Source organism: Chlamydotis macqueenii, chromosome 3 (genome assembly GCF_036417535.1).
Source record: "Chlamydotis macqueenii isolate bChlMac1 chromosome 3, bChlMac1.mat, whole genome shotgun sequence".
Lineage (NCBI taxonomy): Eukaryota > Metazoa > Chordata > Aves > Otidiformes > Otididae > Chlamydotis > Chlamydotis macqueenii.
Window position 1 is genome coordinate 20,581,369 of NC_141558.1, and position 27,918 is coordinate 20,609,286.

A 27,918-nucleotide genomic window follows, 5' to 3' on the forward strand; every position below is an offset into this window, starting at 1 on the left:
GCATCAGCAGACAAGGGATGAGTAACTGATGTCATCTACCTGGACTTGTGCAAAGCATTTGACACTGTCCCGCATGACACCCTTGTCTGTAAACTGGAGAGACATGGATTTGATGGACGGACCACTCATTGGATAAGGAATTGGCTGGATGGGTGCACTCAAAAAGTGGTGGTCAATGGCTCGATGTTCAAGTGGAGACCAGTGATGAGTGGCATTCCTCAGGGGTCAGTATTGGGACCAGTGCTCAGTGGCACCCTCAGCAAGTTCACCAAGGACACCAAGGTGTGTGGTGCGGTCAACACACTGGAGGGAAGGGATGCCATCCAGAGGGACAGGCTCGAGAAATGGGCTCATGAGAACCTCAGGAAGTTCAACAAGGCCAAGTGCAAGGTCCTGCACCTGGGTCGTGGCAATCCCAAGCACAAATAGAGGCTGGGTGGAGAATGGAGTGAGAGCAGCCCTGAGAAAAAGGACTTGGGAGTGCTGGTGGACGAGAAGCTCAACATGAGTCGGCTATGTGTACTTGCAGCCCAGAAAGCCAACCGCATCCTGGGTTGCATCAAGAGAAGTATGGCCAGCAGGTCGAGGGAGGTGATTCTTCCCCTCTATTCTGCTCTGGTGAGACTCCATCTGGAGTACTGTGTCCACCTCTGGAGCCCCCAAAATAAGAAGGACATAGACCTGCTGGAGAGGGTCCAGAGGAGGGCCACAAAGATGATGAGAGGGCTGGAGCACCTCTCCTATGAGGACAGGCTGAGAGAGTTGGGGCTGTTCAGCCTGCAGAAGAGGAGGCTCCGGGGAGACCTGATAGCGGTCTTCCAGTACCTAAAGGGGGCCTACAGGAAAGACAGGGAGAAACTCTTCAGTAGGGCCTGTTGTGACAGGACAAGAGGTAATGGTTTTAAAATAGAGGAAGGTAGATTTAGATCAGACATTAGGAAAAAAAAGTTTACAATGAGGATGGTAGAATACTGGAACAGGTTGCCCAGAGAGGTGGTGGATGCTCCATCCCTGGAAAAATTCAAGGCTAGGTTGGATGGAGCTTTGAGCAACCTGATCTAGTTGGGGATGTCCCTGCTTCTTGCAGGGGGGTTGGACTAGATGACCTTTCAAGGTCCCTTCCAACCCTAACCATTCTATGATTTTACTAACTGTACACATTACATACACTTTCTTAACGGATATATGTTTTTTTTTAAAATGCCAACTCTTTCAATAACTATGCATCTTTCTAAATTGAGAAATTAAAAGCAAATAGTCATCTTGAAATGTTAATACTATGTTAATACATTAAGATTACACTGTTACATTCTTCAAGATACCTCATCCTTTATCATTTATGCATCGTGGTCCTGCTTTAGTAGTTAAAGTGACTCCAGGAAAACTTAATACTTTTGTAGCATACAACAATGGAAACAGCACAAAGTCATGTCATTGTGTAACTTTTATTTAAATGTAAAATGCTAACATATAGCATGAACAATACACAATTACTGTTAGACAGCACTTGGTCTTACCAGTAAAGCACATAAAAATCAATTTCACAGCATTATATTCATCATCACTGAAAACCCATTTTTCCATTTGAAGAAATCACTTGAAATTGCCTGTAAATCATTTCACTTTAATAGGTCTGCCAATCTAACATCACAGAAGTCAAAAAGTCAGTCTTAGTCATATATTTTTGTATGTATCTATTCCACATATCTGAAAGATTTATCAGAATGATACTTAATTCAACAAAAGTTCATTTTCTCCATAACAAATCACTGTCAGTTCAATGCTGAAGTCTCAGAATTATACCCTGAAGTTTCTGAAGTTTCAGCATGTTTTCATTTGGAGTCCTTTCTGTACAATGTTAGATGATGTCAGCAGAAGGAACCGTTATGCTTTGCTTGTACGGGTCTAACCCAAGTGTTGACTTCAGAAACTAACTACAACATTTTGTAGCTACTTTATATGTACAGCAGACCACTAAAATCTGTCCTCAGACTCATAGATGACCACAATGACTTGCTGGAATAGATGATAATTTTTTTTTTTAATTTTATAAAAACAATGCAATAAAAAAGTTGGCATTAAACTATCCACTGAAGACTTTGCCTGTTTTGGAATTCCACTGTCTCTGGCAGTAGACAACTATGACAGGTCCATGAGTCAATCAGATTCTTAAAGTAGGAATCCCACCTCTTCAGTAACTTGAGCATATCAAAAGACGTTAACTTAGGTATTTTCAAATCTCTAAAGCCAGGTTCTACCATAATATAAAATACTACATTTTTTTTTTTTTTAAGTACAGAAAACTGACATCTATTGCATGAGAAAGCTAGGAATAAAAGGTTAAGGAACAAATTTCCCTCCTCCCACGGTGTCCCTGCAGACTTGCTTTTCAGTTCAGCAGCTTTCTTTGGTATTTTGATCCAGAAGAACCTACATAGCCTCTCTCAGGCTATGCCACCTCCATCACCTGATGTAAGCAAGTTCACAAGTCTTTTAGTCTGCTCCTGCCTCCTCTGTCGCACTCTACTAATGGACTACCCCTTCATGGCCTTGTTTAGCATTTTAGAAGCTTCCCCTGTACATGCTCAACTGCTTTCATGGAAGATGCAGTGCTCTTGTCTCTCCAAGGAGCTCTGTTTGCCTCCCCACACGCAGCCCTATGGCAATGAGGTAGTCTTTCCTCTCTGTTTTTAGAACAAAACACAGTATGTACACACACGATATAAATGATACAAAATGCACTAACACAAAGCAAATCTTGTACTATCCGCTACTGTAGCCCTTGCCCAAGTACATGAGACTCCAAATGAGGTGTTAGCTACCAGCCCAAACTCTGGAACATTAGTTCAAGGAAGACTATCGGAACAAGTGTTTATGTAAAATAAAACATCTGCTGTAAGTAACTCCCCCCTTCATGACTACTGTACAGTATTCTCATGGGTACTGATGCCAGAAAAGAGGTATTTGGTAGTTCACAAAGACTGAGACCGGAAAAAGACAGGCAGAACTCTGAGGTGAGAGAAGAAAACTTTGTAAGGAACACAAGGCATTTTGAAGAGCTAGCAGTAACTTGGGAAATCACCAAGATAGCTGACACTAAATCTAAAGCAAGAACTCATTTGCAGTGCTACAGGTAGGAGCTGTTTATAAATGCTATTATATTCTTTTTTGACAGAATCACTGAGACTTTTCAATTTAAAAAGTTAGGTATTCTATTACTTATTTTAGTAGCACCTAGATTTTATTTTTAACTTTAAAAGCCTTAAGCTTTCTAGACCTAGAAAGGTCTCTATTAAAGTTCTGGTCAACTCAGAGCCCCATCAACAGGTTCATTTCAGTCTGTGAATTACACTAAATCACAAAAAAAAAAATCCCAAAATGCAGGACAGCAGATCAATATACAGCAAGTAGTCAGCAAGACTTTATCCTTTACAACAGTTTGTCTTATGATCAACATTGCTAAATGATACCGGAGACCTCTTCTATACAAATAAAATCTCATTTATCTAACTTAATATTTATGTCACTCCATTCCAGAACAACCACAAAATTAAAATCAAAGAAAAGACTCTGGTAATTTTTAATTACACTGCAAGCTTTGCAACTTCAGAATACTCTGATAATTTGGTATAACTATCAGAAAGAAAAATTCTCAAGAGAGTCTGTTTTACTATAAAATGTCCTGAACAGTCTGCTGAGCAGCAGTGAATCTTATCTAAAGGAGACCTAAAGGCCCTGCTCAATTCTGGGAACAGTAATGGACTTAGCTCCAGAGAATCCTTAATGTCCATACCCAAGAGCTGACACTAAAATTATTCTGTAACAGGCTAACAAATAACCGTCATAGCCACTAACAAGTTCCTGACCCAGCTCCAAAACCCCAAATTCCTTCCTTTGGTTTTAAGAGACACAAATCCATTGTTTATCTAGCTGACAGCGACCTTGGAGCAAACTGCAGGCTATGGGATAAGGAATCACCCTAGCCATGGAGCCAGAGGACCCAATGAAACGGAGAGTTAATGACCCTACTGGCCCGTGCAAACTTTCTGATCTAGGCCTGATAGTTTTTTTGAGAAAGAAGTATTTGCCCTATGCAAAATTATGGCAAGCATTCTGCAATATTCTATAAAATTGTTGATAAAATTCCTGTGGCAGAGAATATTTGGTGCCATAATTTAAGATACTATTATGTATAGTCTCATAATATTCTAGCAAGGGCCGAGAGTCCCAGGTAGCTGTGAAAGAGACAATGATCAATACTGGCATACCATCCTGGCTTAGGGCCTCCTCCAAACACAGAAACAGGCAGTTCCTGTCTAATCAGTAAGTGCCAGTGCACCAGTATCCACATCTAAAACCATGCCAAATTCTGTATTTGTTGTTCACAATTCATCAGAGAGTGAAGCAATCAGAAAAATGTGGCGAGAACTGTAGGCAGATATCTCCCTGTTGTGACATCTTGTGCTTTTGCCAGAAATGGCATGAGATAGTGTAGGGAAGCAAGAAGTATGAGAAGAAAGCAGCAGAGGCAGATGCTACTCCTGATGATGTACTTACAAGGAATAGCAAGACACTGGTTGCAGTATCGTTGCATTTGAAGTGAACACACCACAGCACTAAAACTGCCAGCAGAGCAGCTGGTCTGACTGAATGCTTGAAGGTAGGGGACTGTGTGCCTGAGTCTTCTGGGATGCTAGGAAAGGCCAAGATACTTCAGATTTATGCATGTGTGCACTTAAATCTTGCCTGCAGTGTGAGCTGGGAAGTACTTTATTGCACAGTAGAATTGCTACTTAGCTTGTTATATGTGTCACTGATGCTTCATGACTGGAATTCCCTTTGTGTATGGGCTTGTGAAAAGCTCTTCTTGAAATGGGGTGCTTTGTCCCACCACTGCTGCTCTCTGTAACTTCAGTGTATGGCCCTAAACCAGGCCTATTTTCCATAATTTTCTACAACTTATTTGCTTATTTCCTCACCACAAGAATGAGTATTTATGTCAAGTCACTTAATAGAGATCATGTCACCTAGTGATCATGTCACCTAGTGAGCTTGGTTTCCGCCTGTATTGGATGTCTGCACAGAACACCCTGGTGAGTAGATGAGCTTGTGCTGAGGTCCACATTCAGTTCAGAAAAAGGGTAGTTTCTTAAGTTCCTCAGCTGTCTCATCATAATTAGCAAGTGTACTGGGTGTAGGTGGCAAGGTTTTGGGGAACAGGGTGGCCAGGGGTGGGAGATGGTTAGAGGCTGCCCTGTGCTGGACATAGCTTGTTCCAGTCAGCTTCACTGGACCCACTGCAGGGCACAACTGAGCTCCTCTGCCAAGCTGGAAGCACTTCTGGGAAACTATTTAAGGGCACAATGTTGAACAGCAGAGAGAGGAGTGTCAAAAAAGTGTGAGAAAAAAAATCACATGAACCTCAAGATCAGAGAAGGAGATGGAGGAGGCGCTCCAGGTATTGGAGCAGAGATTCCCCTGTAGTCCATGGAGAGACCATGATGAAGTAGGCATTTCCCTGCAGCCCACGGAGGACCACATCAGAGCAGATACTGCCACTGCAGCCTATGGAGGACCCCATACTGGAGCAGGTGGAGGTACCCTGAAGGAAGTTGCAGCCTGTGGGGGCACATGCCAGAGCTGATTCTTCCTGGACTTCAGTCCATGAAAAGCACTCATGCTAGAGCAGTTTGTAAAGGACTGCAGCCAGTAGAAAGGATCCATGATGGAGCTGGGTAAAAATGTGAGGAGGAAGGAGTGGCAGAGAGGAATGCTCTGTATTGATCTCCACCCCTCATTCCCCATCCCCCTGCATCACTTGCAGGGGACGTAGAGGAGTCAGGAATGAAGTTGAGCCTAGGAAAGGGGTGGTGGGAAAGTGTTGTTTCAATTTATTTGCCTGTTTTTCACTGCCTTAATCTATTTTATTAGGCAATACATTTAAGTAAGTTTCCCCAAGTTGACTCTATTTCACCCATAATGGTAATTAGTAAGTGATCTTCCTGTCTCTATCTTGAACCAATAGCTTTCTCATTCTATTTTCTCTTCGTGTTCTGATTAAGGAGGGGGATCGAGAGAGCAGCTGGGTGAGAGTTTGGCTTTTAGCTCAAGGTTAACTGACCACAAGCAATACAGTCCAAGTCTGTATGTGATGTCAACAAACAAGATGAGATAAAATTGCTTACAGGACTCTCATAACCACAAATTAATATGGCAAACAATACAAAAACTACTGCTAAGACCCTACTAGCTTGCCAAAATCATGTCTAAGCTTGGACACAGTTATCCAAGGTATTATAGACATTAGTCTATAGTTTTCTATATAGATGACCTAGGACAGAAAAGTAGGAAGACAAAACCTAAAGTTTAATTAAAGGAACACTAACCACACAAAGATCTCCCAATGTAAACATAACTTTTTTTTTTTTTAATTTAGATTTCATTCTCAAATGGAAATGATACGCAGTAAGAAGCTATATAATGGGTTTAGCATGAAATTTATAGTTCAGCTTAGTAGAAGCCTGTCAAGTTTGCTTTTAAGAATCTAGATGAAATGACAGACACTCTTCTGAGACCTACAATTCTGTTGAAATCAAGAAAAAAACAAGTACATAGTTGAATTCAACTTACATAAATCCTCAAAACAAGAAACATTTTAAATCTGTTTTGCTTAATTTGGAAAGCAAATCACATGGAAGACAAACTGGTGCAAAATTATTTGGTCTGATTAAGTTAGCTGACATATTAGGTACATTTTTCTACTTGCAACATTGATTTCAAGCAGGTATCGTGAATATTTGTATTTGTTAACCAGAAGAACCAAAAATTTCCCTCACCTATATTGTTCATAAACAATTTACTATTGCAACTGCCAAATACTCAGTTGTCACATTATAATTCTGCTCTCTGACAAAAATGATCAAAATATCAAAGTAATTTATGAAACATGTACAATTAATGTTATTCATTTGTCTCGTAAGTGTCCTGAAAATACCCTACAGTGTGAATGTATGATTCAAATGTTTGCAAACACTATTTTATTGTACTCAGCCAAAGCTTCTGTAGAAAAACTTTCAGATATCAGCCATGACTGTATTGCATTTTAAGGAGTTTTTCAGTTTTATTTTGAATAAACTATACAGAAGCAGTCATGCAGTATGCATTAGATTCTTACATGTTAAGCAATAAAGTACACACACAATTTTCTATTTCTTCCTGTAATACACTCAAGTATTGAATTCCTATTTCTGTCACTGTCATCTTACTGTGAGAATACTGTAAAGAGGAAAATAAATTACTCCTGTCTGTTAATTTCCTCTTACCTAATGGGAGCTTTAAAAATGATGGAGCTTCCCTGAGGTACTGAACAGTGATGGTAACTTCATCGCCAGCATTTCGCAGTAGGTGTACCTGTCAGTGTGACAAATAACAGCTACTTTAAACCAAAGAACCACCAGTCATGGAAAGCACATTACTTACAACAAAAATCAACATCTCTGTTGATCTGTAAGAAACTTAGTATGAACATTTCTGACTGGGAATGAAGAATATATTGAGGACCAAGCCACACCAACAACAGGTAAGAGTATGCAAGACCAATGGAATAACCTGAAAAAATATTTGGTGGGCAATCTGATTTTATATACCAGCTGAATAGAACTTCTACAAATAAACTATTTTTTATAAAATTGGCCTATGGCAGTAGAGGAATATGTGTTTATGTAGATATAATACATTGTGTGTGTATATACATAACTAAACACATAAAGAGATATTAATATATTACACATATCTAAGTCTTAAATATTTAGTTTGATTAATTTAGATGACACATTAAGCACATTTCTCTGTGTCTTGATTTTTGTGGCTGTCTTCATTATCTGTAAGTATTTGCTAACCAGAAGGGAACACATATATATACATATATGTGTATAGACACATGTATTAAAACATCAGAATTTAATTAAGGGCATAGCACACTACTGCATAAGGAGCTTTTTTAAATGCAGAACTTCAAATGCTGTCTTTGATGAAACTTGATTCCTATTACAGGGTAAAGATATTCCCCAGTTTCTTATCCATGAAGCTCAGAAAACAGATACTGCCCTTGGTTTGTACGTGGCCTGCACACAGACTCTGCAGCCCCGATCTTGTTTGTCAGAAATGGATGATAACGCCCATGGCCTCTAATCTGAGCACAACCAGAGCATGCATATATTAAGCACAAAAGTAACTAAATCCTATTTACTGGTCTAATGTTGTACTTGGAGGAAGCTGGTGGTTGTATTGCTTCAGAACACTATTTCAGCACAATGTCACGCTGGCCAACATCATGAGATGGAGGATTATCTCAAACATTTTAACTCTTCCCGCTGTGCACCTGAAAGAATGGTTCTACCAGGGACTGATTTATTCACCTGCATTAAAACACCAAGCTTATGCCTGATATGAAAACCCAGGGCATGTGAAGAAATCAAGTAAGCAATCACATAGGCTCAGAATTTCAGGCTATAAAAATAATCTGGAAAAGACTGAGCAACAGAAATGACCATAAACCTCCCAACACTAACACTAAAGAAAACATTGTCTGGACAGGGACATGTTCTGATTTGGTTGATTAAAGGAGCAGACAGACGAATCACCCATACAAAGTACTGTTGCTGAAAGGTTACTGTTTGCTGTACCTGTAAAATACGTGTGTTTACTGTGTCTGCCTCCATCCTCCCCACCCATCTTTCAGTCCATCAAACAATGACTTCCATTGCTAATGACCTGCAGTGGCACTAGTGACCACAGATCAGCCCCTGGAAGGGAATCCTAATGTTTTGAACTCATTAAGTTAGGAAATTCAGCTCTGCAGGGGAGAAGCAAGAGCTCAGGTCAGAAAAAGCACCTAACAGGGAGCCCGATTAAATTAAACAGCTTGAGGAATGAGGGCCCAGAAGTGAACAGGTAGGAGATTCAGAAGAGAAAGACCTTTTTTAAAAACAAACAAACAAAAAAAAAAAAAAAAGAAGAAAAATAAAAGTGTCTGCAGCTTAAGCAAGTTTCACAGAAAGGACCTGCATTTCCTTTCAAGTTCTTCCTTCCTGATGGAGAGAATCCTCCCTCTCCCATGGTCCCATTTTTTGGCTTTCCCTGTTCTCTACTCAAGCATTTTTACTTTTTTTTTTTTTCATCACAAGTTTATTCCACATTTAAATGATTTACTACCAAAAATACAACAGCTAGTGCTACCTACTCACCCCCAGTACTCCAAGGTGTTCTACTCAAGTTAAAGGTTTTGTGAACAAACGACTATGAGAGAACCTGAGGTCTCATTGTGGAAAAAAACATTATGGGGAAAAAAAACATTACAATCATTGATTTCTGACTAAACGTTCTCAGGATGATCACAGTAGGACATAACCAGGAAATGAAGCACAACAAAATTAGAATGCTTCTTTAAGGTCATACAAGAGCGTGTCAGGGCTGCAAAGCAAACCAATATGTCTTGCATTCTAATGTGTAAGAGCAACTATGTCTCCTGAAATACTCTGTCCTTTATTTCCTGCCATATTTTAGACACTATTTGTTACTTACTAAGGACTGAAGATGATTGATACTTCTGCTACTCCAACCCTGCTGTTACAAAGATAGTTTTTCCCTTTATCTGCACACTAATGTACATATAAGATACATATATAAGTCTATTTGATATATTTAAAGGTTATATATATTAAAACAGACTAATATATATACACACATATGCAAAACTTTTAGTCAAGGTTCAGCTATCACATTATTCTTAAATACTTCTGAAATTCTGCAGTAACTGGATGCTTTGTTTTAAACTTAGCACCTGATTTGAAGATTCTGGATTTCTACATTATCTTTAATCATAAGTTCTAGATTATCTTTAAGTGAGGTAAAGCTCAATAGTTTAAATTGAATCAAACTAAATTCAGTACTCATACTGTATCATACTCTCATGAAGCTATTTTGTATTCTTGGGTGGAGTCTGAAGAGGTGGTAGTATTGAACCACACACATAGTAAGGAAAAAAAAAATCAATTTCAGTTCTCACAAGAAGGTATTAACAGTATGGAAGGTCACTAAATAATGCACTGCTCCGTGGCGCTGAAGCTTTTGCACACGTCCAGTAAGCCAACAAAAGACAAATCCAGTAGCTTTGGAGTAACACTCACTATTGCAATATTGCTATTTATTAATATATATGGAGAATTGCCAGAGTTAGTGTTTTTTTTTAAATAAAAAATAGTTGTTTAAATAAATTTACAGCAGCTAACTGTCTGTATATATGCTCTAAGTAGCTCTAAGTGCATTCATCAAGCCAGGGTTTATTATGCTTCCCTTGTTTACCTGCATTTCTTAAGAACAGAACAGAAAGAATGTTAAAAATACAAATAAGATCTTCGAGATTTCACTTAGCTAACTAAAATCCAGAGTCTGCAGAGACTCTCTTCCTTAATGCTTAACTGGCTACTTGAAAACAAGCATTTATATCTGGATAATTTACACAAATATGCTAGGAAAAATACAGTCAATTTATTAATTCTCTAGTGACTTGCAACACTCTTCCAGTCTTTGCATTTTCACTTAGGTACCTTATCCTATAATTAGAACTAAAATTATTTTTACAGAACTCTATCAGAGGTATCCTGCATAATTACATACCATGACTCAAATAATTTCCTTATATTTCTATACTTTACCTGTACTATTTTTTGACATTTATGTATATGCCTGAAAGAGATTTGTAGCTTTCATAGCCATTGAGTAAATCACAGAAAGAATTATACAACTTGGTATAGTATTGCTAACGAGTCAATTCACTCCTGTTTTGAAAATCTCTCCATGCCATGCATGTTAGTAGCATGTCATGGTTTTATTTCCTCAGATTGTGACAAATAATTAGCTTAAATGACTAGCTTTCTATATGGAAGATAATCCACATATATACAAATATTTAAAGAAGAGTATATCTTTAAAAGATGGATAGATTTTTATTTCACTCTTGCCTCTTTTTATTATGATATGAAAGATTCAGTGCGTTAGTTTTGTGACAGATGTTTACTGTACTGTTCTGTAATCTATCTTTGTAAGTAGATGGACTTCTCTCTTCTTTCTTTTTGCCAAACTGAGCCTTAGAATATTGTCATTAACAATTCCAGAAACCCATCAGTACCCTGCAGAATATATGCACATGCCCAAACACACAGACACATAAGAAAAGCTATAAAGTAGGTAATTGTAGAATAATAGAATATTTTTTTTATTAAGTAGTTTCTGTCCAGAATGTTGTCACTGCTACAACATAGCAGCAATAATGACTCAGTACTGTGCTATTACTGATACCATCCACAGATAAAAGTATTCAAGTATTCTACTGTTACCCCTCCACTGAAATGTAAAGCCCTCAAGCAAAAAAAAAACCAAAACCAACCAAACAAACAAAAAACCAGCACTGACCAGCAGCAGACATGTATGGACACTTCAAAATTTTCTGATTATCCAGAAAAATAGAGAGAATAATGTTGAATTTACCAAGGATGCTATTAATGATCACTCCCAAAGTGAAATGAGTTACACTCAGAAAGATGGCATGACACAGGAAAGTTAACTGCAAGGTTACAGTCACAAAGAGAAAAAAGGCCTTTATTTGGAATGTTTTTTCAACAAGCTGATAAATATATATTTTATATCATTATGAATAAGTAATACAGATTATTAAATTATAAGTCCCATGCAAATACTGTAGTTAAAACCAGCAGTTGCATACCACTGAACTGGGCTTGCTATTCAGGTACTGATCAGAGGTAGAAGAGTCTCGGAAATCTTGCCGAAGCAATCAATTTCCTTTAATACAATATAGAGATTTTATACTTCAGAAGAAACTACAGGAAGACAGAAAAGAAAGATCTTAGGTAGGTAGGCAGCAATTCTCCAACGCAGGCTGCACGTATACTTTGTCAGATGTATCTTACTGGGACAGGTGTCAGTGAGATTTCCAGCACATCATCAGCTCTGCACCCAAATAACACTGCTGCTCCACTCATTGCTATAATTTAGGAGCTTTCCCATGACATTCTTGTGTTTCAGCAGGAACTGGGGTTCACCACAAGCTTTCAGCTCATAAAGCACAACTCCCTCTATGGCTACAGGTATATAAAAAACTACCAAGTATAATATAATTGCAGTATACACTAAGAGAAGCTATAAAGTCTTTTGTTTGTCAAAGAATCAGATATAAATTCTGAGGCAGAAAAGGTACTGAGTGGAGACAAAACACACAGAAAAGTAAAGCAGAAGAGGGACTAGTGCTTTCCCCATTTCTCCTTGTGCTTGATTTCAGTGTGTTTTTTTTTTCACCTATTGTATTCACATGCTACCATTCACATCTTGCCCATCAGTCTCTTTGTCTCAACGAATATCTGAGGAGTCCCTGCCACGGTAGCTATGTATGTCCCAGACTGGGCACTGAAACTATAGGGCATCTGCATCTTTCAATTAAAAATAAAAACATATTATTCTCTGAGAAATTTAGTCCTATTTATAATTTTTAAAATATCCCCTCCCCATTACCCACCTATCAAGAAAATGCAGCTTATGGACATTTTCATAGAGTTAAATTAAACTGCAATTTCTCTTAGTTCACTCAATTAGCACCTTTCTCTTATTTCTGTCTACAAATACAGTAAAATATGTTTTCAACCACAAAGCTTCATTACTAATTTAAACAAATAACACTGCTCCTGTATGATGTAATTACCAAGAATTACAGACAAAGAAGGAAATTATTTAAATGGTTTTTTCATTAGTTTGCACATTATTTTTTTTACTTAATTACACACTTTAGTCTCTGTTTCACTTCAAAATAATGCTTACACAAATATCTGGGATATGAAAGATGCTGATTCATATTGTGCATTGGAAAACACATTTTTAGACAAATCAGCTGTTCCTTGAAGCAAATAAAGTTTAAATAAATTTGCTTAAGGCTAACTATGACCTGAAGTATGAAGACTTATCTCTGAGAATTTAACTTTGCCATCCTTCAAAAAATTCCAAGAATATCGCAGCATTACAGGGACTTCTCTCTGGAAATTCAGGTAAGTCTCAGCTGTTAATCAATGTGTTATAACTGAACCCAGTTCAAAGCTACAGAACTCACAACTTTAGAAAAAGAAGTATGTTTTATTGCTCATTACTTGTAAAAAAAAAAATAAATTCAGGTATCAAAAAATCACAACAGACAGAAAAGGCTCAACTGCCAGAAAACAAACACACAATTCTTAGATTGAAACTTTATTAAATCGTTACTGACATCTGGTATGTCAGCAACACACACTACAGTATCAAAGTGCCACTTCCAGTTCAAATACAGGTATCTGACTGAGCATGATTGGAAATGTGTATGTTTAAGTGGAATCAGAACCTGTAGAAATGCAAACATTTCTATCCCAAATGCAGGTCTTTTCAAGCAAACAAATTAGAGCAGTCTAACCATGCAGGTTCATATTCTTCAAATATATCTGAAAATCTTTCTCCATTATAGTAAAGTGGCTGTTTTAATGCAAACTCCGATTGGCACAGATTGAGCTAAAAAGACTAAATGACGGTTTTCATGTAGCCACTACTGTTCCATTTTCTTTGTCACTGTTTGCTTGTATTCATAACATACCTGCAGAGTTCTCAGAAAAGGATTTTGTCTGAGTAGAAGTGCCTCAGAGGAGAGAGATATCAGTCAGAAAACTTCTGCCATCATCCACTAGCAATGGTATGAAATAATGAAACAGCTAATTGCAGTTGAATGATGGACAACAGTTCACAAAGACTGTCTTGTGCTACTGAGTGCAAAAGCTAAACCAGAAGCTTTTGAAGTTATCAAACCCAGCAGTTCATATGCTGCATTCTCTGATTTAGAAATTGCCTCTCTTTTTTTACAACAAACTTTTCCACAACCATCCTTTAGTACTAAGTCTTCTTAGTCTAATAGACATTTCATAGACATCCAGAGTTATTATAGGACTAAATGTAAGAAGCACTGAGAACTGCTTTTGTTTTCTACACATTCACAGCTGAAGTACAGACAGAAGTTCTAGACCTACGGACTGGTCACCTCAGTGGACTGCCCTTCACTTTGGATCAAGTATAGAATTTATTTGTAATCACATATATGTTCACTGTTTCAGGCTTAAAGAAATGGAGCACCTAGAAAATAAAAAAATGATTCCTCTTTAACAATGAAATTCTTATAGCATGTAGAAGAACATAATAGGATACTAGAAATACCTATGGACAAAATCCAGCACTGTTTCAAAGTAATAGTAACCCCGTATGCCATTCTTTAATGCTTTTGTTTCCACAGGTATGAAAGTGCTACTATCACCATAAAACAGCAATTCATCTGCAATATTCACTACACATCAGAAAGAAATTTGGCAACATCCCACACCTGAACCATCTGCAGACCATCTCAGGATACCAGCTCATGATTCCTTGAAACTGTGCTACTGTACAGGCCAACATTTATTCAGCACAGGTCACCATCAAGTATAATTTTAAATAATTTTAACTGATGAGGGGAACATCATGCAAATCTCATCGATATGTGACAGACTTATAGAGAATTAGTTTCTCTTCTCCTAGAGTACTGATTAAAGCTTGAGCCATATTTCTTCAAATACAGGGCTATACTTTTTTTTTTTTTCACTAGAGTTTTCATTATCTAATACCACATTACACAAAAAAGAACAACGGAAAAAAACCTTTTGATCTCCTGATCCAGTTCTTTTAGTAGTTTTGATTCAACATGCCAGATTATTTGCCATCTGAAGTGTATAAATACATTCCTGCTCTATTAGTAAGTGTTTTGTCTTCTATTTACAATATGGAACAAGAGCAGATGCCATTACCTAGCCTCAGTTCAGTGGCTAAACGAATGTGCCTGAAATATTAGTGAGAACTATAAGATCCATCGACTTGTTCAGATCACACTGCCATTAAGTCAATGGCAGACTTCTTGAAGAGAAACAACACTTATCTACAGCTCATACAGTGATCTCAAAGGAGTTTATTAATCTTCCTTGCGACCAGAAATACAACAATTTTACTAATGAGTTAATTTTATGTGGATGTAAGTCCACACATAACTTAAATTTTCCTTTCCATTTCAGGAAATTTACAAAATGCAAAATAACGAGTTTCACTTACGTAAACAGAGTAAGCCCTCTCATTGACAAACACATTTACTTAATTAATCTATTCAATATCACAAGGGTGTACACTAACTATTATGCTGCAGCTTGGTCCTCTTAATAACATTGAGCTAGAGCACAGAGCACTCTGTAGCTCTTTATACCCTGATGAAATACTGAGGGTCATCCTATATAAGGCAGTGAATTAGTCAAAAGCACAAAACATTGTTCAGATAGGCAAATGAAGGTGAGGGGGAGAGAAATGAGGAGGAGAGGACACTACTTCAGAGAGACTAGCTCAACCAGAGTGGAAACTCAGCAGAGTGACCAAAAATGAAGACACAGATTAGTTTGTGCAGAGGATGTAAGGATCAAAGGAAGCAAGAGTGGACAGGTCTTCCTAGAGACTGTCAGGGACAAGAAGGGATCGTACAGCATTGTTCCTGAATGTGTCAAACCCTGTTTTAAAACCAGATATTTTCTTTTTCTACCAGCTCTTTCAAAGACCCTCATTTATGCACAGATAGTTTACACTCTTTTGTTCTTACTACAATGTTCTACTTTAGTTTAAATATTTGGTCTCCCTCCATGGTGCTCTGTTTTATAGAGGTGGGAGAAGGCGATGGAAGAAAGTACCTTTATTTATGACTAAAGAGGCTAGTATAATTTGTCTTTCAAGATTTATAGATGAAATAAATATAAAATGAAAAGGGTTAAGAGAGACATAGATTTCTTTTAAAATTTCTTAATTTTTAAAAAATCTTAACTCCTTTTACTCTTAGGAAGTACTGCCTAAAATCCAGCCGCACTCTCTGTGTGCTTTATCTAAGAAGTGCTACATTTTGTGTCCATAGCTTAACAAAGACTTCAATTCTTCCTATAGCTCCTTTGTGCTAGCTGGCTGAATTCTTCTATCAGTTTTAATTATAGTAATTCTGCTTTTCTGCCCAAAGATTATGCACATCATAAATGCTCATAGTGCTAGAGTACTTGCTGCTTCTCTAACCCAGGGACTTAAGTGATTGTGAAATAGATTGGGGTAAAAGAGTAGTACTGAAATCTGAACTACTTAACATGTTTAGAGCTTGAAAGAAAGTTGATTTCCACAAGTACATTAAAGAAATTATGCCATATTTTTAAGTTCACATTTAACACAAGTACCATAATGTGTTACTCCATTTCTAAAAATCTTTCTCTGATTTTTTTTCTATCCTTTAAAAAAGCACAGTAAAGGTGCAAAAGAGTGAAAATTTAAATGATAAAAATATGTTTTAAAGCATGTGAGTTTTATAATTTCCATGTAAAAGACACTGGAGACCAAAAGTATACTATAGCTTGCTTCTTAATGAGGAATGTTGCCAGATGCATTCAGTGATGAAGTAATCACATTTCTTAGAGGATCTGGAAACAGTGAGATTGAATTGTACATACCACAAAATTTTAAATTTATACTACAATTTGCTGATTTTATGTAGCTTTATTTTTATGCAGTGCTGGGATATAGAATACTTATGGCAAATTAGTTCCTGGAGAAATGAAATCAAACTCAGATCTTTTTCATCTAAGCAAGGTGAAAAAGACTTTTAAATTATTTGCCTCACTGTCATGATAACAGGGCTGCTGTTCTACTATGACCAAATCCCCAATAAGACAGTTCAGAAAAATTCTATAGGATAACTGAAAGAATAGGAAAACCATGAACAGTAGAACTTCCATCTGCACTCTAATATCACAAATTAGCATTCTTGCTAAGAATGCTTATTTTTATCTCTCTTTTTGTTACTGTCTACTTACATAGCAGCAACAAATTTCCTAAAATAAATGGTAAGTCCTAACTAATGAAAGCAACTATGTTCAACTCATTAATAAATGCTTCCCAATAAGAGTTAGTTCACTTCTTTCAGTTCCTGCTTCAGCTCTTCGGTGCATGCAGCTGCTCTGTAGCTATCTACTCACTGTAGCAGGTATTTGCTGTCCACGTAACACAAGGCTAAAGTATTCTTTTGGGACTGACTGAGGCAAAGACAAAGGAACTCTGTGAGAACCATAAAGGTGAAGTTAAGAGAGTAAAATCTTCAGAAGCTTGATATCATTTTTTTTTGTCTCTCTAGTCCTAAAAATACATTAAAATGCTTCAACTAAACAGAAATTTATTGAATATTTCATGGTTAAAGAATTTTTTTTTTCATGAAAAATTACTTATAGAGATGTTGCAGCTCATACAGCTGTATCTGAAAAGTGCATTGTGTTTGAAAGTGGCTTACAAATGTTTTCAAATCTACATGCCTACTTTGGCTGATCTCAAACGTAAATCACCTAATAACAGGGAAGGCAAGCAGTGAGTCTGGGATCATTTCAGCAAGCTCCCTGTCAATAATATTTAGGGCTGATGGATGCTACCCATGCTGTTTCTGTTCATATCTCTATCTGTAACTGGAGACAGCCTCTAAGCCTGGAGCACATCAAAGCTTTATGCCAGTCAAGATACAACTCCTTTATTCAATGCCTCAAATTGCACACTTAAATAAATAATGGTAACAGCAACATATTGGGAAGATGATACACCTAATCACAAACTAAACAAATAATATTTCATACACAGAAACAAGTCATAGAAAAGTTGATAGGCAAAACCTGCTAAATTTCTTTTCCAATATGACTGTGTAGGTCAGTGTTGTAAATCAGCTAGTGTAAGAAAAGTATAATATAATAAAGGTTTTAGCTTTGTTTTTTTTTACCACTTTTTTTTTTTTTTTTTTTTTTTTTTTTTTTTTTTTTTAGGAAAGTGTGGAACTATCTAAGAAGAAAATACAGAAAATCCTCAAACTATCTCCAAAAGATTAGAAGCATAAAAACAGTTTGGTAAAAATAAAGGGAGACTCAGTGGGTACCCATAAGGATGGATTCTCCTAAGTTATTTCACAGCATAGCTCTGCCAAGTTGTTCTGGAGAAATCTCCATCATTTTCCCCTTCGTCTCTCTTCAGCTCTCATGAACAGAGAGGATCTGGAGAAGGGAAGTGGTAATGTCAAGGCTATGAAAGTATGTACCTTAATTTTACTTCCTTTGTAAGTTTTGATTAATTAAGCTCTCTAAAACCGTATATATGAGAAGGAAAACTACTTTAATGCTACATTAGTAAATGACATGTTTTAAGTTTTTACTGTTTAAAAAAAATATTTAATAGTTACTTGAGTGAGATCAGGGAAAGCACCAGCAAAATCCCTTCAAAAAGCCACTGGAATAGATTTTCCATGTTTTGCTACTGCTCTTCGTTTTCTTTTCTCTCTGACATTTTCCCGAGACTTGTTTGTCATCTTTCTGGAAGCACACGGGCTGCTTTGTTTGATTATTCTATTTCATATTTCTTTAGGTTTCCCACGACAAACATATACTCCCACAAAAATGCACACACATTTCTGTCTGTGTTCAATATAATTTTTACAGAGATTGATTTCTTATTTCCACTCTATTGCATCTGCATTACTTGAACACATGGCAATTCCTGGAAATAGAGCATGGAGCTGAGGTGATTTAAGACTCTATTGGTATATTTCTGTGCAATATCATATACTTTTTTTAAGCCTGCATTCATATAATAAGATTTAATTCCAGCTAAACTTTGCAGTAATGTATATAGACTATTTCAGAAAGTGTGTACAATTTTATTGTCTCTTTTTTTTCTTTTTGGTAACTGTTCATTTTTTAAATTCTCTGAAGTAGCATCCACCTGTTCTTCCATTGTTTTTTTTTTTTAAAAAAAGAATGAGATTGCTTTTGTCAGGATGTGCAAGTGAGGCAGCAAGGGACAGGGAATACAGAAGCACAACTTCATTCAGATGAAAACCATTTATGACATTACCTTTAAACTCTCAACAGAAATAATTTACTAAAACGAAGAAATCTAAAAGCAAATTGTGGAAAGTACCAAGAAAATGGAAGAGCCATGCAGATAACAGAAAAAAAAAACAAACAAACCCAAATCATACAGTTCCATGACATTCAAAGGAATCAGACAATCTTCAGGTGATGTGAGAAAAATATCAGTTATTGGTTCTTCTGTATCTGGTAGAATTACTATTCCAATATTAGCAAAATATCTCTTCTGTGCTGACAGAACAACAAAATTGCAGTACAAAGGACTAATTATTGACGTGAATCATGTATTGCTGAAAGTACTGAGAAAAATAATCTTGGCAGCATTAAGATAGATCTCCAAGAAATGAAACATGCACAGTCTTTCTATGTAGAAAAATATTCATCTTTTCCTTCATTTAACTGGTCAAGCACTCATTTTATACTTGTCATATTTCAGTTACATTGTTCTTTTTGACTTCATAACATTTTCTCTGTTGGCTGAAAGAGTAAGTTCAAACTGAAAAGCTTCTCGCAGGAAAAAAAATGCAAAAGTTAAAGGAACAACCTGAAGTTAAGTGTCAGTCTTGAGTCAGAAAAGTGTGTATGTTTGTAAGGGTATCTGTACATTTTAATGTACCAACTACCTGGAAAATTCAGCAAAACAACGGGCATTTCTCTTGAAATTTGATCTGTGCTGCTGTTTTTTTTTAAGGCAGGAATCTTAAGGTATTAAATTCTCTATGGATATTAAATCAAAACATTATTTTAACTTTCTCCAAGTGTCACAAAGTTGTTGCCTCGAGTATTATTGAAATACATATTCAAATATAACCATGTAGTTAAACATACAGAACGTAAGACTGCAGTTTTCACATTGTAAATCGCTGTCTTACTTTATTTAAAAATAGAAGTACATTAATGATTTTAATAACAGCAGAAATCAATAAAATCTACTAATTAATATGACTATGAGATATTACTACACCGTAAAATTAGTAAATCACAAGAATTCATTTTTTGCTACTTCACAAGCACCTATCAATTTGACAAGTTATTTTATAATTCTCTATGATTTTATTGATTTTCTTACCTCATCATGATAATTCTATGGTTTTTATTACCTTATAAAATTTGATATGAGATATTTATTGAGCAGTTAAGTATCATGTACCTTTTTAAGTATGTATCTTCCAATTTTTTATATTGGATCTTTTTCTTTCTCATATTATATTTGTAAAATTCATAACCTATATTCCACTACTTGTAAATGAATTCCAGAAGACCACATAGAGAACTTGAATTCTAAAACAACTAATACAAAATGGATAATGGAAAAAGGGATGAATGAAAACAAAATTTCAATATCTCAAGGAAGATAAACAATTTTCAAATTTATTCCTTGTATCTCAATGAATCACAGAATAGTTTGGGTTGGAAGGGACCTTTAAAGGTCATATAGTCCTAACACCCTACAAGAAGCAGGGACATCTCCAACTAGATCAGGTTGCTCAGAGCCTCATCCAATCTGGCCTTGAACGTTTCCAGGAATGGGGCATCAACCACCTCTCTGGGCAACCTGTTCCAGTGTTTCACCACCCTCATTGTAAATTTTTTTTTTCCTTATATCTAGTCTGAATCTACTTCCATCTATCTTAAAACCACTATCCCTTGACCAAAGTAAATGTTTCTAAGTACTTTCCTGGGTCAGTGAACAAAATTCCTAATAGAATAACATTTGTGTTAAACACTAAAAGTGTGTGAAACACACTAATTTTCTATAAAAACATATGAATAAGATATAGCAAGAAAAAAATATCACGTAGCACCTATTTCTTCATTTCATATGCCCAGACCCTAACTTCTGTCTATCTTGGTAACAAAAATAAATCATTTTTTATCTTGAAACCAGGTTAATTTCATTCAAATTTACATTTGAACTAATCACAGAATCATAATCAGCCCAGGTTGGGAAGGATCTCAAAAGATCATCTGGGCCAACCTTTCATGGGAAAGGGAGCCTACATGAGTGTCGTGGTTTAGCTACAGCCAGCAATCGAGTACCACAAAGCTGCTCCATCACCCTCTCCCTCCCTAGGGGATGGGGGAGAGAATTGGGAAGAAAAGAAAACTCATGGTTTGAGATAAAGACAGTTTACTAAGATAGCAAAAGAAAAGATAATTTTTATCTATATGTAAATATATAAAATATTTCTAATAATAATAGAAATAATAATAATAATAATAATAATAATAATAATAATAATAATAATAACAACCTAACAAATGATGCACAATTTCTCACCACCTGATGTTCTGATGATCGATATAGGCTGCCCAAGCAGGAATCACAAAACAAAAAAAAAACCCCAAAATTGTAAATGATACCAGAACAATTCCAAACAGTGAGAGAGAAAAAAAAAAGAGGCAGCTCACTGGCTCACACCCCCACTTAAGATGATCTGGGCAACCTGTCTATTCTGTCATCTGCACAGCAGATCACCTCCTACTGTATTGCCACCAGATCACTGAGTCCTAATGTCAGTCTTCACAGCTCTCCCTTATCCTTTATGTGCTCGAGTGGGTCCAGAGGAGAATGATGAAGAAGATCAGAGGGATGGAGCATCACTCCTATGAGGACAGGCTGAGAGAGCTGGGGTTATTTAGCCTGGAGAAGAGAAGGCTCCAGGGAGACCTTCCAGCAGCCTTCTAGTACTTAAATGGGGCTTACAAGAAAAAAGGAGAGGGACTCTTTATCAGGAGGTGTAGTGATAGGACGAGGGGGTAACAGTTTTAAAATGAAAGATAGATTTAGATTAGATATAAAGGAGAAATTCTTTACTGTCAGGGTGATGAGGAACTGGAACAGGTCTCCCAGAGAAGTTGTGGATGGCCCCTCCTTGCAAGTGTTCACAGCCAGGCTGGATGTGGCTTTGAGTGACCTGGTCTAGTAGAAGGTGTCACTGCCCATCACAGGGGGGTTGGAACTAGATGATCTTTAAGATGACCTGCAACTCAAACATTCTATGATTCTATGATCCTTACCAACCTGAAAAATTCTGTTGAATCAACAAACTGTCACCTTGTGTTTCATTTCCTTTCACAGTTTATTGTGAATATCTTGAAAATTGAACTCCCAACCAAGTGGATACCAAGTAGTATCCCTTCATTGTGAATTTCAACCAAATTACTCTTCCCCTCTGCTTCTCCCTCTCTCTCCTCTCAGGAGAACTGACTGTTTCTTTTGTGTTGTACAGGGTGATACCCTGATTAGCCACCAGGGAAACAAAATTAGTTTTCCCCTCAGATGAGCAATACAGAAACTATATTAATCTCTGAATTAATATTTTTCTGTATTCATAGTCTCTTCACACCAATACACTATTTCTAAAAACAAACTTATTTTTAAAGGAAAAGAAATTATTTTCAATTTTCCACAGTCTATTGTATTACCTATTGTAAAAGCAGAGTTTTCCTCAGTCCTGATTTAGAGTTATTTATGTTTCTATCCATACTCTTAGGCAGAACTAAGGTGTGGTAGTAGCAACCTGAAGAATTGTGGAAAAAAGCAAATTATAGTAATTAGAAGTGAAAAACAGGAAAGGCAAGTTTGTTGTGAAATTCCTGCTGACAGACCAGCTAGTTGTTTGGCTTGCAGAGAAGTAATCACCTTTTAACTTTGCTGGAAGTTCAAGGGTTAAGAAACAAAACTATGTATTTGATACAATCTGGATCAGCTATCTACATAAGCATCTACAGAGCACCAGTTGTGAGGACAATAGATAGCAGACAGAACAAATCAGCCTCCTTTCCTACAATTCCCAGATCTCATAGCCTTCTCTCCCATGCATTTACTTCAGTGGGTCTTATTTCTTTAACACTTGTGAGTCAAACTAACAAATAATTACATATAATCTTCCAATTAGTAAAATGCAGGTTATCTCAGTTTGTGCCTATTCAGTGCAACTCCTCACATGCTCTAAGTGTGAATCAGCAGATATTCTAAAATGGTAGAAACCTAGAACAAAATGGGAAAGTCTAAACACCAAGGAATTCAGGCATGCTATTGTGAAACAAAACAAAATTAAAAAAAAAAAAAATATTGAAAACATTTGTTAGAGCTACAATTGAAAAAAAAAAAAAAAAGAAAATCACATCACCAAAAGACAAACAAACAGGAAAAAAACAAGAGCACAACACCAAGAAACCCAAGAAGTATGTACTTGCTTGTGCCCTTCAATGCCTTATCACTATGGCTGGTACTAGTGAAGCAATTCAGTATCTCTACTTTTGCCACCAGCATCCCTTAGTAGTCTGTGGTGAGTTGATGTCAGCCAGCAGGTAACCCCCCCACACAGCCACCCACTCACTTTCTCCACCAGCCCGACAGGGGAGAGAAGATAAAGAACAAAAGCAACAAAACCTTTGAGATAAAGAGAATTTAATATGTGAAGCAAAGATAAAGGTAAAAACAACACAAGTGATGCAAAGGCAATCACTCGCCACCTCCTACAAGTAGACTGATGTCCAGTCAGTCTCTGAGCAATGGCTGCTTTCCCCAGAAAACCCTTCCCACAATTTTTACTGCTGAACATGATGTTATATAGCATGGAAAATCCCCTTGGTCAGTTCAGGTCATCTGTCCTGGCTGTGTCCCCTTCCAACTTCTTGCCCATTCCCAGTCTACTCATTGAGAGACGGAAGAGTGGAAAAAAGAGAAAGTCTTGATGGTGTGCAAGCCCTGTTCATTACTAATGAAAACACTGGTGTGTTATCAACATCATTTTAGTTGCAAACCAAAATACAGCACCATACTGGCTGCTATGAAGAAAACTAACTCCATCCCGGTCAGACTCAGTACATAGTTCCTTGGATCACACAGTACAATTCATAATTTGGAGTTAGGTATTTATAAAAGAGGTCTTCACCATCCAGAATGCAAGCAGCAAGAAGAAGTGCGTTCAAACTATATCGGAGGATGATATTTCAGAAGTGCCATCTTGAAGCAGATGACTGAATAGCTAAGAGATCGTGGTGACAGATGAAAACAAAGCAAGTAAAAAGAATTACTCAATAACCTTTGACAGGCTCTCATTGATTAAATACTTTTTATGATGTTAACAATGTTAATATGTTAAGTGTAGAATGCAACCCAGTGTGAACTGAGACTACTTAAGCCTCATTGCTGAGTGTCTTTTGAACAGAATTGCTGGAGGGCCTCTCACCTAACCTGACTGACACACTTAGAAAATAGGGCACTCTTTACAGAGACAGAAGATACAGGTATGATCTCCTAAAAGTTAGATGACCTAACCCCCTGCTTTGCGGACAAGTAACCTTAATCACTAAGCTACTATATTAATAGCTTAATACACTGTAACACTACCTTCTTCAGTGGTGTTTCTACACGTCCAAATCTATTGCACTGTATGTAAAACTCAAAGCTGATGGTTTATGCGGTATCTTACTCATTTATCTAACCCCACTCTGATTATGATAGCAGATTGTGGTACTACAAAAGTCTCTTTGCAGATCTATCTCCTCGTCCACTGAGATCTCTCTTCGTTCTGAAGTCTCTTTCAGCCATATGGTCTACAGCTGTTCCACGAAGTTTTGTTTAATGCTTCTATTTATTGAATTCCCATGTACAGGGCAATGAGTAGCTTTATGCATTTCTCTGTCATTCCTCACCACTGCAGCATAGCTGTGTTACACTGACAGTTCTTAAGCACTTCCTGGTACTGAAAAACAATCATTAAGGGATGTAACTTACTGTTTTGCAGGGAATAACTTTCAGGAAGTGTAGAGTTTTGTACATGCAATAACAATACAAATAGCAGAAGGGCAGTTCACCAATACACAACAGACCTGGCTCTGTGCTTTACTGAGATTGTCTGTAATCATTCTAGAGATTTAGCCTGACAATATTAATCTACACCAAGAAAGGGACCACAAGATCATGCATCTGTGCTTTAACTTGACCTAGAGGAATCACCTCCAATTAATAAAAGCAAGTTTAGTTCCTTTGCCGATGTAATTTCTGCCTTGCTGATAAGACTGTCAAAGCCCACGTCATTTATGGTTGCTACAGATGCTATTCTCAGATACAGTTGTCAGTGAATCAACTGATAACTGCCAATAAACAGGCAACAGGGGGCAATAATTTTTGTCTATACTGCCTTGCACTGCAGATCAGAAACGCACTGCACATGGAATGAATGTGAACCGGCTTTATCTGCATACAGTCACTCTGATAAAGGATATAAACCAGTTAAAAACTAACTACTATTCGAAATATTATTTTGTTTCAAGTAGACCAAACATTGTGGTAAACCATTTCAAAACCACATTAAATAACTGGAAGAGTAAAAGAGGAAAAAAAATAAGCATACTATGGACTTGTTGCTTTTCTTTAAGTCAGCCAGAATGGCAAGTGCCCACTACATTTTCAAATGAAATTGAGTAAAACTTTCATAATTACAAGGTTAGGTAAGAATCCTTTGAAAAATCCTTGAAGCTGCTAAACCTTAGGCCACCCATTACCAAACCAGCATTCCTCACTGCAGCAGAGGCAGTGGCCTATCAAGGCTACATGGTATAGAACTGCTGGAAGTGATATATAGGAGAGGAAAGAGGCTAAGGTATCAGTGCTGCAGGACAGAACAGAGAGTAGGCTGTACAGGGAACAGCTATGAAACATGTTATTGATAGGAACCATTTGGATACACCTGCTCAAGAGTTGGTGATTTGTTTCAGCGGCTCACAAAACAGACAGGTTGCCAGCCACATCCCATCCTCCGTGCTTTGCAATGCACTAGTTTGAGTGCTGCTGTGGAAGGGATTCTCCAACTAGGGCAGAGTATGAAGTGGAGGGGAAAGTGTAAGAAATGCTGCCAGACTATTGGTCTGAGATATTCATCTTAGGCCCACTGGAGAACATGTGATGGCAAGAGTACTCTGGAAATTCAGCCAGTAACTACTGGCTTATCTCTTGTCTAAACTCTGAAAGGTAATGTAGAGCAACCATTGATATGTGCTTTTTTATTTGAGGTTCAGCTGCAAGCATCTAAGGACTGAAAATGCCACAGAAGCAGCATATTTTAGAAGAAGAAAGCAGTTCCCTACTTTATTTTTTCCAAAGAGAAGTCCTTGCTATCTTAGTTCTACAAAGGAATGTAAAAAAAAAAAAAAAAAAATTTTCCTCTTAAGCAAATAAAAAAGTCACTGGAAGATGTTGGTCTGTTTCTTGAACATTACCATGAAAATGAATACACTAGTGAGAGTCAGCATGTCATGGTAGAACTAGTCACCATAATTCCATTCTTCAGTCTCAAAATTCCTCTACACTGAACATGACCAGATGCAAAAGCTATGCAGAAACTGCAACTGCATTTCACAGTGTGCTATACAATCCTGGGCAAGGGGCCTTTTCAGTGTGTCTCAGTAATCCACGCACACTGGTTTTCCCATGAAAATCAAGATACAGAGATGTGTCCCTTAATCTCCTCCCAGATTGAAGTTGATATCTTTGTACTTTTTCTGTATCCCTCCCTTTCTTGCTCGTGGATACGGTCTTATTAAGTACAAGATTTATTTATTATAGTCAAATTATTATTTATAGCCCTATAACCTCCGGAAGTAAGAGCCAGGAATTAGGCTCTGTCCAATATGTGCACTAAGGCTTGAACACAGGAAATGCTTCTTAGTCCTATGGATACCATCATAAAGAACCAATGTTTAAGCAAATTTCTTGCTTCCTAATAAAGAAACTTTCCACAAAATCTGATAAATAGCATCTAAAAATTACTTATAGAATAAGATGAAATTCAAAAACACGTAACACCACTGCTTTCTTGATTTCTCCCATTCTTGTCCCAGCATTTAGAAGCAGTTTAAGTACAACATTACAACACTGAATGCTATTTTTATTACTGCCTATACTTCTGTAACACTGGAGAATTCTCAACATGAAACAGGAGCACTGTGCAGTACACCATAGCCAACAACAGCAATGTATATGGCACATAAATATAAATAGGGCACAACTGAAATTAGGTCATTTTACATCATTTTACCAAATAAGATAACCATATTCCTTTGTACATTTCCCACTAGGAATCCCCATTTTCTCACACAAGTGCACATAGGTAACAAAATATTTATTAGATTTTCTGTTCTTCAGTGCATACAAGGGTAAGATCTACAAAAGATTACTCCCTCTCAACTGCACTGAAGACAATGGGAATCAAAGACTTTAAATACTTCAGTAACATCATGACACTCACCCCAGGCATTCTAATTTTTAAGTGCTATTTTTACAGTAGGTTAAATCAGATTATTTACTAAGTAACTCACTAAGTCAATCCCTGTTTCTGCAATGCTAAGAAGGTGAGAATTTTCTTACCATCTGATTGTACTACCACAGGGTAGGTGGGTGAATCCTTTAGGAGCACCTGCAACCCCAGTGGATCAGGCACTATACCAAAGCATAATCCATAAAGACTATATGGTGCACACACATATCTATGCTATATATGCATAAACATACATTATATATACATATTCATTTATATATATAAAAGACTATTCAATTTATTTGCAACCCCTGAAAGATTAAGTGTGATCACCGAAAGGATATTTCAGTACCCACAGTACCACCACAAAAAAGTAATGTACTTTTTTCATACTTTCACCGTTAATTCTTAAATAGTAAAGGTTTTTTAATTTTTTGTTTGCATTCTATTGAATTTTCACGGCAAGCAGCCCAGTGTGCAGTTTACAGGAAAAAAAAAAAGTAAATATCTTGTGTTCATTGATAAAACTGATACAGTCCCTCTTCTGGGAAGAGCAGTTGCACTCTGCT

At 37.0% G+C, this 27,918-nt stretch overlaps 1 protein-coding gene across 1 annotated transcript in view; it reads right to left on the reverse strand.

The window, feature by feature from the left end:
* Positions 1 to 27,918, reverse strand: part of SNTG2 (syntrophin gamma 2) — a 269,954-nt gene that overhangs the window by 95,923 nt on the left and 146,113 nt on the right. The window contains exon 7 of the mRNA XM_086745017.1: positions 7,323 to 7,410. Within this exon, the coding sequence (XP_086601143.1) occupies positions 7,323 to 7,410 (88 nt within the window). The remainder of the gene's footprint in view (positions 1 to 7,322; positions 7,411 to 27,918) is intronic.